This window comes from Nothobranchius furzeri, chromosome 6 (assembly GCF_043380555.1).
Source record: "Nothobranchius furzeri strain GRZ-AD chromosome 6, NfurGRZ-RIMD1, whole genome shotgun sequence".
Classification (NCBI taxonomy): domain Eukaryota; kingdom Metazoa; phylum Chordata; class Actinopteri; order Cyprinodontiformes; family Nothobranchiidae; genus Nothobranchius; species Nothobranchius furzeri.
This window is the reverse complement of record NC_091746.1, coordinates 30,033,503-30,050,145: the sequence shown is the minus strand read 5'-3', so window position 1 is coordinate 30,050,145 and position 16,643 is coordinate 30,033,503. Positions and strand designations below refer to the sequence as shown.

General features: G+C 44.2%; 1 protein-coding gene across 4 annotated transcripts in view; it reads left to right on the top strand.

Moving 5' to 3' along the window:
* The window catches only part of LOC107394312 (microtubule-associated tumor suppressor 1 homolog), a 47,115-nt gene that overhangs the window by 18,578 nt on the left and 11,894 nt on the right, over nucleotides 1-16,643 (top strand). For 3 of the 4 annotated variants that reach the window (XM_070552685.1, XM_054743841.2, XM_015973212.3), the window contains exons 2-8: nucleotides 1-190; nucleotides 268-618; nucleotides 3,363-3,552; nucleotides 5,115-5,312; nucleotides 5,894-6,094; nucleotides 6,372-6,488; nucleotides 15,824-15,865. The exon at nucleotides 1-190 is cut by the window's left edge and continues 1,036 nt beyond it. In XM_070552685.1, coding sequence (XP_070408786.1) covers nucleotides 1-190; nucleotides 268-618; nucleotides 3,363-3,552; nucleotides 5,115-5,312; nucleotides 5,894-6,094; nucleotides 6,372-6,488; nucleotides 15,824-15,865 — 1,289 coding nt within the window. The remainder of the gene's footprint in view (nucleotides 191-267; nucleotides 619-3,362; nucleotides 3,553-5,114; nucleotides 5,313-5,893; nucleotides 6,095-6,371; nucleotides 6,489-15,823; nucleotides 15,866-16,643) is intronic. The other variant, XM_015973237.3, reaches the window with a different exon arrangement.

Sequence of the window (16,643 nt, the reverse complement as noted above, 5' to 3'; positions counted from 1 at the left end):
TCTGCCTTCTGCTCCTCCCGATGAAGCTGAAATACACAAACTACAAACTAAACCAGTGCCAACACCCAAACAAGCTGCTGTCCCACCATCCAGCCTGGAAGCAAAAAGATTTAACAAACTGGATCTCAGACCTGCCCAGACGAAAACTGGATTAAGGAGCAACACATCTCCAGCTAAGACACCTTTCCAGGTACTGAGGTTGTACTAGATCCATGACCTGGAACCACACAGGTGTTCTCCATTGTTTAAACCCTGTTTTCTTCTCAGATCAAACCAGCTCCAGTTGGTAGAAGGAATTCCATTTCCAGGATGGTGCAGGGTGATGGGAATAAAAAACCTGGTCCACTCAAAGTGGCTGTTCTGAAACCCATCAGAACCAAAAGCCCTAATCCAAAAACCAGCCACAAGATGGCAGCAACATCTAATCTAGCTAATCAACAGAACAGGAAGCTGACCATCAGTCGGATCTCTTCAGATGGTTCCCAGGGGTCTGAGGTGGAGGGAGAAGGACCCCCAAACGCTCCCAAGATGGCTGTCGAGGAAGTGCCTAAAGACCCAGATATCAAAAGTCCAGGTGGAGCATCAGTCCTGAAGGGGAGCCCCGCCGGTTCTGTCATGGTAAGAACATTTCTGTCTGAGTCATAACTAAATAAACCAGTATAAAACCACAATAAACCAGTATAGGAGCTAAATCAACCAGTACATGACTATAATTAACCAGTACATGACTATAATTAACCAGTACATGACTATAATTAACCAGTACATGACCAAAATTAACGAGTACATGACCTAAATTAACGAGTACATGACCTAAATTAAGGAGTACATGACCTAAATTAACCAGTACATGACTAAAATTAACCAGTACATGACCAAAATTAACCAGTACATGACCTAAATTAACGAGTACATGAATATAGTTAACGAGTACATGACTAATTAACCAGTACATGACTAAAATTAACCTGTACATGACCAAAATTAACCAGTACATGACCTAAATTAACGAGTACATGAATATCGTTAACGAGTACATGACTAATTAACCAGTACATGACTAAAATTAACCTGTACATGACCAAAATTAACCAGTACATGACCTAAATTAACGAGTACATGAATATCGTTAACGAGTACATGACTAATTAACCAGTACATGACCAAAATTAACGAGTACATGACTAAAATTAACCAGTACATGACTAAAATTAACCAGTACGTGACTAAAATTAACCAGTACATGACCTAAATTAACCAGTACATGACCTAAATTAACGAGTACATGAATATAGTTAACGAGTACATGACTAATTAACCAGTACATGACTAAAATTAACCTGTACATGACCAAAATTAACCTGTACATGACTAAAATTAACCAGTACATGACTAAAATTAACCTGTACATGACCAAAAGTAACCAGTACATGACCAAAAGTAACCAGTACATGACCAAAAGTAACCAGTACATGACCAAAAGTAACCAGTACATGACTATAATTAACCAGTACATGACTATAATTAACCAGTACATGACCAAAAGTAACCAGTACATGACCAAAAGTAACCAGTACATGACTAAAATTAACCAGTACATGACCTAAATTAACCAGTACATGACTATAATTAACCAGTACATGACTAAAATTAACCAGTACATGACCAAAAGTAACCAGTACATGACCAAAAGTAACCAGTACATGACCAAAAGTAACCAGTACATGACTATAATTAACCAGTACATGACTATAATTAACCAGTACATGACTATAATTAACCAGTACATGACTATAATTAACCAGTACATGACTAAAATTAACCAGTACATGACTAAAATTAACCAGTACATGACCAAAAGTAACCAGTACATGACCAAAAGTAACCAGTACATGACCAAAAGTAACCAGTACATGACCAAAAGTAACCAGTACATGACCAAAAGTAACCAGTACATGACCAAAAGTAACCAGTACATGACTAAAATTAACCTGTACATGACCAAAAGTAACCAGTACATGACCAAAAGTAACCAGTACATGACCAAAAGTAACCAGTACATGACCAAAAGTAACCAGTACATGACTATAATTAACCAGTACATGACTATAATTAACCAGTACATGACTATAATTAACCAGTACATGACCAAAAGTAACCAGTACATGACCAAAAGTAACCAGTACATGACCAAAAGTAACCAGTACATGACCAAAAGTAACCAGTACATGACTATAATTAACCAGTACATGACTATAATTAACCAGTACATGACCAAAAGTAACCAGTACATGACCAAAAGTAACCAGTACATGACCAAAAGTAACCAGTACATGACCAAAAGTAACCAGTACATGACTATAGTTAACCAGTACAAAGCACTGATTCTGGGTCTGAGGGCCGATAGCGATTTCTGAATGGCCCAAATGAACCGTCTGATTGGTGGATAAAGCAGATCAGGCTGAAAGTGAGTCGGTTCTGATCATTTAGGGCCCAGAAGGAGAATCCTGTAGAACCAGAACCGGATCCATCTGATGATGACTAAATGACGTTTACCCGAAGACCCTGCAGGAAGAGGATGAACTTTGACCCGTTGCTGGTTCTGATCCAACAGCTGGATTCTGGTTTCTGAACTGAAGCAGCTTGGTACCTGATCCAGGATCAGGTTTACTTTATTACTCCCTACAGGGAGGACTTTTGTCTGAGCTGTAACTCTGACTTTAGGAGCGTGGAGGGAGGGGTCCACAGAGCGCTCTCCGGTTCTGGAATGTGGTTTTTAAAAAGACCTGCCTCAGCATATTCCCTCATAGCCTGCCTAGGGGTTTACACTGGGTCTATGGTACTGGACTGATCCAGTCCTGTTTAAACATCCCGATCCAGACCTGATCCCCTGATCCAAACCACGTTCTCCCATTTCTAACAGAGTTTCTACGTTTCCGATGAAGAAAAGACCAAAGGAATGGTTTAAAGCTGAAATGTAAAGTCTCGGCTGACACGGGAATGCAGTTGGAGCTGAGGAAGGCTCTCGCTTTCCTGGTGTGTTCTGCTAGCGGAGACCCTGATAGATTCCAGATCCCTCTCCATGTGTTCCTGTGTTTGGGGGGGGGGGGGGGGGGGGTCCTATCTCAGGAGTGTTCAACAGAACAGGAACATTTTAGTCCTGTTTTGTTTGCAGCACATTCCCATTTCTCCCTCCTCTGTCTCTCCTCCCCCTCAGCTAAACTCCCTCCTCCCTCCTTCCCTCTCTTCCCTCCTTCATGTTCCTGACTGAAGGAATGGCTAACACTATGGTCTCGGTGCACAGCTCCGAGCTCAGGCCTCTGGGTTGGAACGCCGTCACTAAACATCAGCTCTTCCTGCAGAAAGTTTCTTCCAAAATTGGACCCGGTACCAGGCAGCCCTCCAGAACCACCAGGACAGCACCTCCTTCGGGCTCTGGGACCGGACCTCCAGGACCTGGTCTGATTGACAACTCCACATTAAGAGAAGCTGGACAGAGTTCTGCTGAAGGATCTCTAATCAAAACCAGACAGAACCAGAACCAAAACCAGGGTGAGTCCAGCTGCAGACACCTCCCAGCAGGCAAAAAGAAACACTTCAGGAAACTCGTCTGTCGGCGTTGGGTCTGAGTCAGCACCAGAACCAGAACCCACAGCAATGTTTTCCACTCTGACAGGAGGTGTGTGTGTGTGTGTGTGTGTGTGTGTGTGTGTGTGTGTGTGTGTGTGTGTGTGTGTGTGTGTGTGTGTGTGTGTGTACACGCACTACCCTGCATCGCGTGTCAGAAAGAGAGAGATCATAAACACTGACAACTGAAAACGCCTTTCCTCTGCTGTCTACATGTTTTTAAACACTTGTGCAGTTTCTCGTGTGTGTGTGTGTGTGTGTGTGTGTGTGTGTGTGTGTGTGTGTGTGCGTGTGCGTGCGTGTAAAAGCATGTCTTTGTCCCTAAAGGTCACATTCTGATGGACAATAGCTTGTCTGTCCTGAGCCAGGACAACCATATGCCCTCTGACCTCTGGGTCTGATTTTTATCAATGAATGTCCTGTTTGTATGTGTGTGTGTGTGTGTGTGTGTGTGTGTGTGTGTGTGTGTGTGTGTGTGTGTGTGTGTGTGTTATACAGACCTCATTTAAGTTTTATACTGTTCGTTATTCCGGTGAGGACTCTTCTAGATCAGGTTTGGAGGATTGTATGGAGGCTCTGAAGGGACAAATCAATGAGGAAACGCCTGAAACAGCTGTTATTTCCTCAGTTTTCCTCTGTTATACCTTTTTGATGTCTTGTTTTTTTTTGTGTTTTGTTCATCTTTAGTTGTTTTGTTTGTGAGTTCTTTGTGTTGTTGTTGTTTCAGTTTTACTTCGTAGATTTTTGAGTGTTTTTATTGCTCTTGTTAAGTTGTGTTTAAGGTATTGTTTGTCCCTCTGGGCCACCGTAGATCACGGATGGATGAATGGATGGATGGATGGATGGATGGATGGATGGATGGATGGATGGATGGATGGATGGGTGGATGGGTGGGTGGGTGGATGGATGGATGGGTGGATGGGTGGGTGGGTGGATGGGGGTTAGCAGCAGGAGAACCTCCGGGATTCCTGCTTTGGTCTCTGAGAGGAATGTGTGAGTCAAGCCAGAAGAACTGAGTTACACACACACACACACACACACACACACACACACACACACACACACACACACACACACACACACACACACACACACACACACACACACACACACACACACACACACACACACACACACACACACACACACACACACACACACACACAGGGATCCACATGAATTCTGAATCCGGCTGACGCGGTTCTGGCTCAGATCCAAGTTGTTCCTCAGCTGTAATTTAAATTCTTCTCCGTAAACGTTCAGTTCTTCCCCGGCGGGTTTCTTGAGGACTTCAGTCAGAAGAACAAAATGTTTTGAAGCATTTTCGCCCCTTAAAGAACAAAAACATCCACATAAGGAACTAAAACATCAAAGAAGTATTTATTCAGACTTTTATTTATTTATTTTTTATCTGATTGGTTCAGATGAAATCAGAATCTCCTGGTTTGGAGTAACCACTGACTTCCTCAGGTCCTCCTGTGTCCCAGGTATCTCCAGACCACGACCTAGCCCAGACCAACCATCGGCTCCCAGTCCCACAGGCTCCGCCTTCAAACCTGCAGCCAATCAGCAGCCAGCACCGGGATCAGCTGGGCGATCTGCAGCATCCTCCAGACTTCCTGTTAAAGTTTTAACGAGTTCTGGTTCGGGTTCGGGTCCGCCTGAGAGCAACGCAGCCAGTAAAGGTGAGTCTCAGCAGTTCATGACTTCAGCTGACCTGCAGAATGAGCCCCTCTGTGGAGGTCAAAGGTCACATCAGAGTTCTGGACCACATCAGGGATTCTGTACTCTGTTTGCGGATGGGAATCCAGAAGATCTGGTAACCATGGTAACCATGACACAAGATTTGAGGTTGCCATGGTGACGTGTCTGTAAGCTGCACTGGTGTCGACACGCCTCCACACAGGTCTTATATGTGATGTGACCTTTCCAGCCATCCTGGTGAGATCCTGGTTGACCTTTGACCTTTGACCAATGTGAAAATTTCCAGTCCGCCGAAGCAGAACGGGTTAAACTTGTCATGAGATGAGCTGTTGTCACTGTGACCTTGATGCAGTGAGATTCAGTTGTGTAAGTGAGAGGTCACCATGGAAACACCGGAGAGGCAGCAGGATCCTCCGCAGAGGGAAGGGGCCATGTTTTAGGATGAAGGAATATAATTCATGAAAACTTTTCTCTTCTTTAATCCAGGAATCAGATTTTTGTTGACCCGTTTCCATATTCTGCCCTGTCTGAAGTTCTGACATTCTCCTCCTGTCCCCTGCAGCAGCTCCAGAACCTCCAAATGGGCCAAAGCCTGATGAGAGGCCCAGTAGAACCACACTTCCACCAGCAAAACACCCTGGTTCTGGTTCTACAGCACCCCCCAGCAGCACCAGTCCTCCCACTGAGCCCTCTCCCAGTGCTCCAAAACCTCCCACTGCCAGAACCAGAACTCTGTCTCTGCAGGCCAGAACCCCTGCTGCAGGTGGGTTCTGGAACTTTGATAAAGAAATATAATTGAATCCAATAAAGTCTAAATGCTGTAGAAGTAATAATCCTCGGATAAAAGCTCAACTGTTGTTTTTATGTAATCAGCTGATGCTTTGTGGGACACAGACAGATGTTTGTGACGTTGGACCCGTCTGGGTCAGAACCGGGCTGAAGCATGTGAATGAGAAGCTCAGAGAGCTGCAGGAGTCCAGGCTGACTGGTCTGACCAGAGAGAGGAGAGGAAGTGATGGTGTTTGATGGTCGTTCCACAGGTCTGAAGACTCCGACCGCCTCCGTCAGGTCCCCCTGCAGCCCGCTGAAGGCGACTCCTCCCGGATTCCCCAAGACTACCGCCCCGCTGCAGAGGTTCGGCCGACCCAACGGCTCAGGTAAGCAACTCAGCAGGTGTGCTTGCCAACATACAGACACCCATCTCCCCATCACCTCAGATCTAAAGACTGCTTACATACATGCCCCCCACCCACCCACCCACACACACACACACACACACACACACACACATCCTGTAATATTTTAAATGAAGGATTGTTTCTTGTCAGATTTGGTTCTCACTCGTGTTTTAAAGGCGAGGTGACCTCATGCTGCCTTCAGGGAACACCGGAGTTTAACTGCAAACCATCAGGAGGTTTTGCCGGGGGGGGGGGTTCTTACAGTTTCTCCTCTGTGAGCAGTGCAGGCAGAGTTAGCATTCAAGCTAGGTCAGTGTGCCGATGCTGATATGTGAAAATGATGAATATCAACTAGTTCCAATGTCCCGTTCCAATACTGATGTTGGATATCGGTCCAAAAACGCTACCGGATTATATCTGACTGCATCAGCAATCCCCGATATCAGCAACACGTTTAAATACCATTCCAGCAATTTTTCCATCAGCGCCCAGATCCAGCATGCAAACTCCGCATGATCAGAACCGTGTGTGCTAGCAAGTAGCGAGGAACAGTGCCAGCCATGTGGCTGTATTTTTTACTCAGTGCAGCACTCGTCATGCACAAGTTTCCCGCGGTGGAGCGGAACCGGGGAAGTTGAATACGTCCAACCTCATCGTGCATTTGAAGCAGGATCACAAAACATTGCAAGAGGATTTTCTCAGTGTGTGAAATTGAAACTTTAGAAGCTCAACTTTTAATATTACTTATTATTGTACGATATTGTGGTTTTTTTCCCTTATGTCCCAAACCTCAGCTGTTCACATTCATGCAACCAAAGGTAATAAAAAAATTGGTCAGTTTGTTATACTTACTGTTGCTGGCTTTTGTTTTCTGTTTGAGTAATGTCACTGGATCTGCCCTTTACACATTCCACACTACTAAACAGGTAAAAGTATGTAGGATTTGTGCTGATATCGGTATCGGTCGACACTGGAGGCTGCAACATCGGTGTCGTATCGGAAGTGGAAAACGTTGTATTGGGGCATCCCTAATATCAAACTGATATATCGGTCAATGCCTGCTCCATATTGGTCAGGTGAGTGGGCGGGGCTTCCAGACATTTAGTCGGACAGAACTTGGTGGAGCCTGAAAACATAATCTTGTGGCTTCCGCAGAAGAAGGCGGAGCCTCGTGGTCCCACTGCCCCACTGGGAAACTGGTTTTATTCGTGTTATGTTCAGTTTGCTACTGGGAATGGAATCAGCTCTACCAAGTCTAGCCTGGTTCAAACCGGAATCAGGTGGAATGTTGAAAGCAGGTTGGGAGTGATTCTCTGCCTACAGAGGATGAGTCGCTGACGTCGTTAGGTCCGTTTTAGGGGGGCTTCAGCCCCCCTAGAATAATCACAAGCCCCCCTATAATTTTGGTTTATTTTATTTTTTTCAGTAAACTTTTTTTATTTGTTCACATCTACATGCTCAACACAATCACGACATGTGTAGTTGGTACATGAATTTTTTAGTCTGAAACAGAAATAATAATTAATGAATATAGAACTACACCGTCGCACACAGGAAGTATCAAGAAAGGACTTCCTCCACTTCCCGCAGCTTTGTTGACAAGTCAGGGGGCGGGGCGAAACAGCAAAACCTATATATCGTTGAGCAAACCCTGCTCAGCGCTCATGTAAGTCACTCAACATCACATTAGGGTAAGACAGCAACAGCAGCACACCGTTAATATTTCAAGGTTATAGTTCAGACTTCAGAGAGAGGAAAATGCTACCGCACCGACATGCTAACGCTAACTCCGCTAGCATGTTTACATGCCGCAAACCTTAACGAAAAGCTTTGATGTCAAGTTAAATGGTCGGAAAACTCCCCTGAAGTGACATGATTAACCAGCCAGCCAGTTCATTGAGTGACTTAGTGCCACCAACTTGAGCGTACAGTAATGAGTCTGCACAAACAGAACCTGCTCTGCGCTTGTGTGCAGCAGCTGCAGCCCTCTGTGGGCTCAACTCTGTGAGCATGCAAATCTCTCCCTTCTTTCAACAAGTAGCCTCTCCAACAGTCAATCACAGACAGCTCTGTTTTATCCAATCAAAGCATGTCCAGGAAACACTGCTTTACAGAAAAACACCCATTTAACAGCTTATTAAACTGCTTTCTGCTGCTGGTTAGCTACCAGTCACCATCCACTGCCTGCAAGATACTTTGTTGTAATTCATGTGTCATGATTAGGGTGACCATATTTGACTTCCAGAAAAGACACATCGCCCATTCCTAAAACTGTTAAATTGCACTCTTTTCAGTTAAAGAGGACTTTTAATTTCAACATATAAAGTGTTTCTTCTCTGTTTGGTTAGACATAAATGATCCCTTGATGTGTAAAAGGAAGTGAACAGTGGAAATGTCCCAGGAAAAGAGGAGGGTTAATCAACCTAATTAAATATAATTATATAAAGTCCTCTTTATCTGAAAAAAGTGCAATTTTCCTGCCAGTATTTCCTGGACATGCTTTGATTGCATAATGGAGAGCTGTCTGATTGGCTGACGGAGAGGCTACATTGCTTTAAAAATTGCAAATTGAGCAACAACAGGGAGATTTGTGCAGGCAGAGACGGAGTTGAGCATGCAGAGAGAGGTTTGCATACGACTGCAGAGCAGGTGTTACTCTTGCAGATTGATCACTGCACGCTCCAGTTGGTGGCTCAAAAATCACTCCACACTAAAAACCTGAATCAGAATCTGGCCGAATGTGTATATTATTGACATTTTTCTATATTATATATATTTTTCTATAATATATATATATATAATATATTATAGGTACATATATGTATCTATAATATAGTAAACAGCCAGTTTTATATATGTCACATATATTCAAAAGCTACATCAAAACATATATTAAAACCTATATGTTTATGAATTCTTTCCATGTGGGTTGTCAATTGCTTAATATTTCCTATGTTTACCTATGGTAAAGAAAGGAGATATTGTACTCATCTAACTTTAACATAAATTTTGGCAGCTCGATGTGACGTTATGGAAAATGCCATCATCATGAGCAACCAAACATGGGCTATATTAGGCTATCAGTTGTCCATATTCTGTACCATTTATCCACCAATGGCTGTTTCAATTATTGTGAGTGAAAACTGAATGGTATAGTAGCATTTGTCTTGGCATTAGAAATTGAAAATGTTTTTCAATGTGTTGGCTAGATGGATATACGAAGATTTTTTTAAGAGAGTGAGTGAGGAACAGGAGAGAGACCAGGTGGTTGATGCTGAGGAGATCTGCATGGTCGAGGTCAGTGATCTACAGAGAAAACAGGGGCGAGTGCACCGTTATGAGCATTTACCTGAGCACAAAGTTCCCAAGCAAATCTGAACAGTTTTCTATTTAGGAGTGAACATGTAAGAGACATTGAGAAAAAAACAACTATAATTATCATCTGACCTGCAACCTTATGTCAAGTTGTATCTGTATAGTTGACTTTCTGTATTATAAGTTCTACTACTTGCTGGATATTTTTATATATACTGTTATTTTGTCTTGTAATAGTTAATTACACACTCCTTTATTCCATATCATAGCAGTGTTATTCATATATTAAAACTGTCAACTGCACACTCATTTGGCAGAATAAAAGTTTGACAATTATTCATTTGTTCTTTATTGTCACATTTCAGTAACATTTATAATTAAACAAATTAAATAAATGACTACAACATTTCCCCCTGTTAAGTGCAGTAGACTGAAATGAATAGCTTTATTTGGAAATATAACATATCTCATTTTTAATGGACTTACATAGAATCTTTCTTCAACATAGACCCCACTAATGAACTGATTAAGTGTTATTTTTTATAAAAAGAAGAGAGAAAATGCACAAAAGTAGGAAAGGAAAGGAAAGTGATAAAATAATAGCTTTTGTTAAATGTTCTTCATATAATGAATTAAATGACAAAGTTTTTGCAGAGTGTGACAAAAAACGTTCAAGGTCAAGCTCCTGGGGCTAAGCCCCCCCTATATCTCAATCCTAGTGACGTCCATGGGATGAGTTCTGGTTTCTTGTTCCTGACGGTTGTTGGGCTGGAGGAGAGATGACCCGTGGACTTCATGAGTTTGTTGTGATGAAGAAAAGAAGCTGAGCTGAAAGGTTCTAGATTTACTGATCCATCTCTAAACCCTCAACTTTGGTCCCAAGATCCAAATCCAGATGGAAAGAACCAGATTTTGGATGATCTCCTGCACTGGTGTGTTTTATCCCCTGAGGACCAGGGGAGGAGCTCCTTCTACAGTAGAGGTAGCTGATGTAGTCCAGGTACCTGGTCAGGGTCCTCTAGAGGTGTGGTGTTCCGGTTCTCCTCCTATTTGGTGTCAGAATCCCTCTGGATGTGTATCTCTCTCGGAATCCTTCAGGAGGGGTTGGAGAGTTTAGTGTGTCTGTGTGTGTGTGTGTGTGTGTGGGGGGGGGGATGAGCGACAGAGGGGGATTATTAAGATCCCTCTCTCCTCCCCTGCAGAATCCTCCCTCTGTGTGTGTGTGTGTGTGTGTGTGTGTGTGTGTGTGTGTGTGTGCTTCCGTGATGTTCAGCTGTGTTTTTGAGTCCAGCAGCAGCAACGGACGACTGATCATCCTGCTGCTCCTCCTCTTCCTCCTCCTCCTCCTCCTGCGCATCATCACAGGAGCAGAGCGTCACTTCCCTCCTCCCTGCCTCCATCCACACACGCCTCCACCTCTTTCTCGTCGATGTTTCTCTACCTGAACGACGGAGAAGAAACCTACTGTTTTGGCGCCATTTTTCCCCTCTTCCATTGGCTGCGGGACAGAACCGAGCTCGTCTCCGTTTGAGGTTCCGGTTTTCCGGCCATGAAGGGCAGCAGGAGGATTAACAGGCTTTGATTCCCGTTGAGTCTCTGAATCGAGCTGAGATTTGGTTTTAAAACGGAATCTTTAGTCTCCACGTGGCTTCAGAGGGATTGAAAACAAAACAAGCTGTTTTATTTTCTTAAGTAAAGAGAACAAAGACTCTTATTTTTGAGGATTTTCGCACAGATTTGTTTTAATAGAAAGGTCATTCCTTCGGATTCCTTCAGCTCTGGATATTCCAGGTTCCTTTTGTTCCTTAGAGGGTCACAAACCAGCCAGCCTTGGAGGACAATCTGAGACGATGTTATGGTCTCCAAGACTCTCGCTGTCCAACTTCCACGTGAAGCTGACGGCAAAAGGACTTTTCCGAAACCTTCAGCTTCTCCCGGGATGCAGGAAAAACACGGTGGTCTTTCACGCAGGTCTGGATGTGTCCTCTTTTCCTCCTTCGCCCACCCTTCCACCACTTTCTCTCATCTCCTCCTCCATCATCTCCTCCACCCTCCCACCACTGCTTCATCCCTTTAGCTGTTTTAGATTGAAACTTCCAGTTTTTTCCTCCTCATGTGCTCCAGGCCTGAAACGCTCTGAAGCTCCTTCCTCCAGGGAGGAGAAAGTGGGTGGAGCTGAAGCTGCCACACCCTGACACGCCAGCTCCTGGTGTTTTTATCCTAAATGTTGTTTGAGTTTTTATTCCCTTGTCTAAAAATAGGACCCCCCCACAACACACACACACACACACACACACACACACACACACACACACACACACACACACACACCTCCTTCTCCTCCTCCCCCCACAGCTGCTCAGCAACTATTGTTGCCTCCCGAATCTCCTTTCTGATATCCCTGCTCCTCTAGAGAATCGTGTGTGCGTGTGTGCGTGCGTGCGTGTGTGTGTGTGTGTGTGTGTGCGTGCGTGCGTGTGTGTGTGGACTCTTTCTGCACGAGTGCGCCAGCGCTAGCGTGATGAATAACCATGAAACATGGCTGCTCCCACGTGACTGAAGCAGCTTCAGACTCGTCTGTTTTTCTGCCACCAGATGAATCCATATGTGGTCTCAGGGTCAGTGACGTTTCTTCATTTTAACACCAGTTCTGGTTCTGGTTCTGGTTCTCCTCCTGATTCAGTATTGAATGACTTAAAATAAAAAAAACAGCAGCAAACCAAAACCAGGCCCGATACCAGTCTCGGACCTACTAAGACTGATTTGTGTCAATAAATAAAATTTAACAGGAAACACTTTTTCTGACTAACTTAACTTTCTCATTCTGGGAGCAAAAACCTCCCACTTAGGAAAGACGTGATCCATGACCAGGAAGCGTGTCAGATCTTTGCTGCTTGTCGTCGGTGTGTTCAGATATTTGAGTTCCTGATCAGCAGCGTAATCCGAGCATACTGAACGTTGGCCAATTCCGATCAGCTGCTGATTTTTTTTTGCTAAATCTCTGATTAAAACGTTCCGTTTTGATTTGGAGGAGCCTGATTGGTTTCTGGGTTCTGGATTGTGGATGTGTTGGACTGAGCTGCCCTCCAGCATCTTCTGATGGTTCTGACTCTGGTTCTGCCAGAATCGTGGATTACTCTGAAGCTGTTCTCCACGTGTCTCTGAAAATTAATCTTTTACAACGTTGAAAATCTAGTTTCCTGTTCAGTACTAAACCTTGTGTAAATCCAGTGTGTTCAGCTCACACGTGGTTCTGTTGTGAACACACACACACACACACACACACACACACACACACACACACCAAAGGACAGCGCTGGGAGGAATCCCGCTCATCCATCTGAGCTCAGCTGCACGTGTTCGGCTGCTCTGGGGCGGAGATCCACAGACCCACTTCCAGCTGAATGTAGGTTAGATCGGCTTTAGTCATGTCAGTGCAGAGCTTCAGCTCAGGCCGGCCAATCAGGCCAGCTCTAATCTAACGGTGGGAGGAGACAGCAGCTGGATTATAATCTGGGACGAGAAACGATTATTTAATAATAAAACTGGGTGAAGATGTTCTGTGTGAATTGTATCTGTTCGGGTAAAAACGTTAAATCAGCTGATTGTTCGACACATCTGGTGGCTCAGCATCTGTTCAGGTTTTAGTTTAGACCCGAGTAGTCCTGCACCTCCTACAGGTGACTTGCTGCACACCTGATTCACGTGGTTTCAGTTTGGCTCAAACATTCCGGTTGCGGTGTGTAAAGTTGATGGAAGACATGTCCTGGAACACGTCAAACCTTCAATTCTGTCTCCGACGTTATTATTCCTGTTGTTGCTTGGATACTGAAGGCTTTATTTGGATGTGAACGAGTCACAGAGTGGACGTATGTGCACCAAGTGCCCTGCACACCTGTTTCCATGGTAGCGAGCGAGCGTGTGTGGGAGCTGAAATCGGAGTGAGAGGATTTTATTTTAGTCCTGCAGGCAGTTCTGTTGAGTTTCAGTCGAGTAGCAGATGTTGAAGTAACAAATGAGAACATGTGGAGATGCACCAATTCTGATTTTGAGGGCCAATACCAATTTCCAGTGCTTTTACAGGTCTGACCTGTCGCTCCCAATTTTGGCCAATGCCAACTTCTCTGAAAGAATTAAGAATTATCGGAATACATTTTTAGAAATAATTCTGATTGTGGAAGTGAAACCTCCCACTTGGAGGAGCTGGTATTGGTGGTGTGGATTAGCTCGGATTGATAGAGATGTCGGCCTCTTCATTCCAAAAGAAATATTAAAAATCTCTTCTTCTATAAAACAGTCCATTCTGATCCCCAGCTGACCTTCTGATGCTCTCCGGGTTCATCCTGCAGATTTAACTTCTAATGTAACATCTAATATTTAAGGTAATTTACCTATTTGAGTTTTATTTTTGCTCCGGTTTGATTTGTTTGGACTTTTTGAACTTCCTGGATCCTGCAGATAATGATAAACACACCGAACACCGGCTTTTGATCTGAATGTAGAGAAATTTGACGTTTAATGAATCACATGAACAAGCAGCGAAAAAAAATAATAATAAAATCCAACATTTTTCCTAGTCAGTGAACTCCTCACCAGTGTTTCATACAGCAGATCTTCCTTATGGAGTTTTGGACTTCCAGACTCATCTTGCCAGCTAATCTTTAACTATCATTTTGTTGAATCTGTATCGGTGTGTCTGTTTTGTTTTCATCTGCAGATTCCCGTTTTTAATGGACGGTAACGTCTCTGTCGTCCTTGATCCAATCAGCTGGCGGCACACCTTTTCTGTCCTGTTAACACACAAACGCTGTAATCCAGCAGTAATCTGCCTGAGTCGCTGTTTTAATCTGAACCACATGGCTGTGTAGTCCTTTCACCACTCTGTGTGTGTGTGTGTGTGTGGGTGTGGGTGTGTGTGGGTGAGAGAGAGAGAGAGAGCGAGAGAGTGAGACGTAGCTTTTTAAAGAAGGACCAGCAACACGGTGTGGTCTGATCATCAAAGTTCAGCCTGCCAGGTTTCTGGTGTGTGTGGAGATTTAAACGTGTCATCTGCATAGTGATGAACCCCAAACATTACACTCCTCCCACTCATGACCTTTAATCCCTTTGGCCACACCTTCAGCAAACACCTGATGATCCAGCTGAGAGAGGTCATGATGATGACATCATCAGATGTAAAAGCAGAAGTTCTCTGCTGTCTCCCTTTAAATCTTTCTATTTATGTCCTTATGTCGACATAAGAAGACACATGTTCATATTTTTCTGCTTGAAATTCCCTCATCAAATATAACAAATATAGTTACAGTAAAGCAGTCTCTGTTACCATGGAGATCTAGAGCCCAGTCTCTGTTACCATGGAGATCTAGGGTCCAGTCTCTGTTACCATGGGGATCCAGAGCCCAGTCTCTGTTACCACGGAGATCTAGGCTCCAGTCTCTGTTACCATGGAGATCTAGGGTCCAGTCTCTGTTACCATGGAGATCTAGGGTCCAGTCTCTGTTACCATGGAGATCTAGGGTCCAGTCTCTGTTACCATGGAGATCTAGGGTCCAGTCTCTGTTACCATGGAGAACCAGAGCCCAGTCTTTGTTACCATGGGGATCCAGAGCCCAGTCTCTGTTACCACGGAGATCTAGGGTCCAGTCTCTGTTACCATGGAGATCTAGGGTCCAGTCTCTGTTACCACGGAGATCTAGGGTCCAGTCTCTGTTACCATGGAGATCTAGGGTCCAGTCTCTGTTACCATGGAGAACCGGAGCCCAGTCTCTGTTACCATGGGGATCCGGAGCCCAGTCTCTGTTACCATGGTAACCAATAATCCAGTTTCTGTTATTGTGACAAGAACCCATTTAAAGCGATCCTTCTTTGTAATTTGGAGATTTCAGATGTTCAACTCAACAATAAAGCTCTTTGCATTCCTGCGCTCCAGTTCTGATGATGAGGAAGGACCTGGTTGTGTGTCACTGTCATGCATGCTAACTGTCTGGTTTCTCTCTCAGTCTGGGCTCAGCAGCTCTGCGTTTCTGCCTGGCAGACTCCAGGTACACAAACACACTCCTGTAACACAACAGAACTGAGTCATCACATGAGAGCAGAACTTTTTTTTGTTTGTGTGATAAAGTCCTGGTACACACACACACACACACACGCACGCACGCACGCACGCACGCACGCACACTACTTTTTGATGTCCGTCCCAAACCAGATGGTAGTGATCTGAACCAGAACCGATTAGAGGTGCTTAGTTTACTCATGCTAGTCCTGTTGCTGTGATTCGACCAGCAGGGGGCGCTGTCTGATGCAGCACCTGATCCCTCTGCAGGTGAGAAAGGTTTCGTCTCATCACCAGCTGGAAGTATTTTATCCTCTTCTTCTTGTTTTTATTTATTTAATGAAACTTTTGTCTGTCTGATTCTCTCGGTTTAATATTAAGTTCCATTTTACAGAACCCGCCCTGCTGGTTCTGGTTCTGTACAACTTCTGCCTCAATCTCTCACAGCTTTTAATTTTTAGGATTTCATTTATGACAAAAAAATGGTATTACCAGAACTCGTCTAGCTGAATCGGACTGTTCTGGTGGTTCTGGGTCTGTTTTTAATGCTTCGAGCCCGGGACGAGTGCAGCAGCAACAGCCTAGGGCCCAGTCAGCCTTTAATCATCAGAACCTGAAGAACAAGATCAAACAGAACCTGTTAAGCCCAGCAAGCTTCAGAAAGTCCTACGAGGTTTTGCAGGGCAGTGGACTTATGGCCCGTTTTCAGAATCAAACGCTGTTCTGTTCTGTTAAGGGTTGGTTTGGTTCTGGTTCTGTCTGGAGCT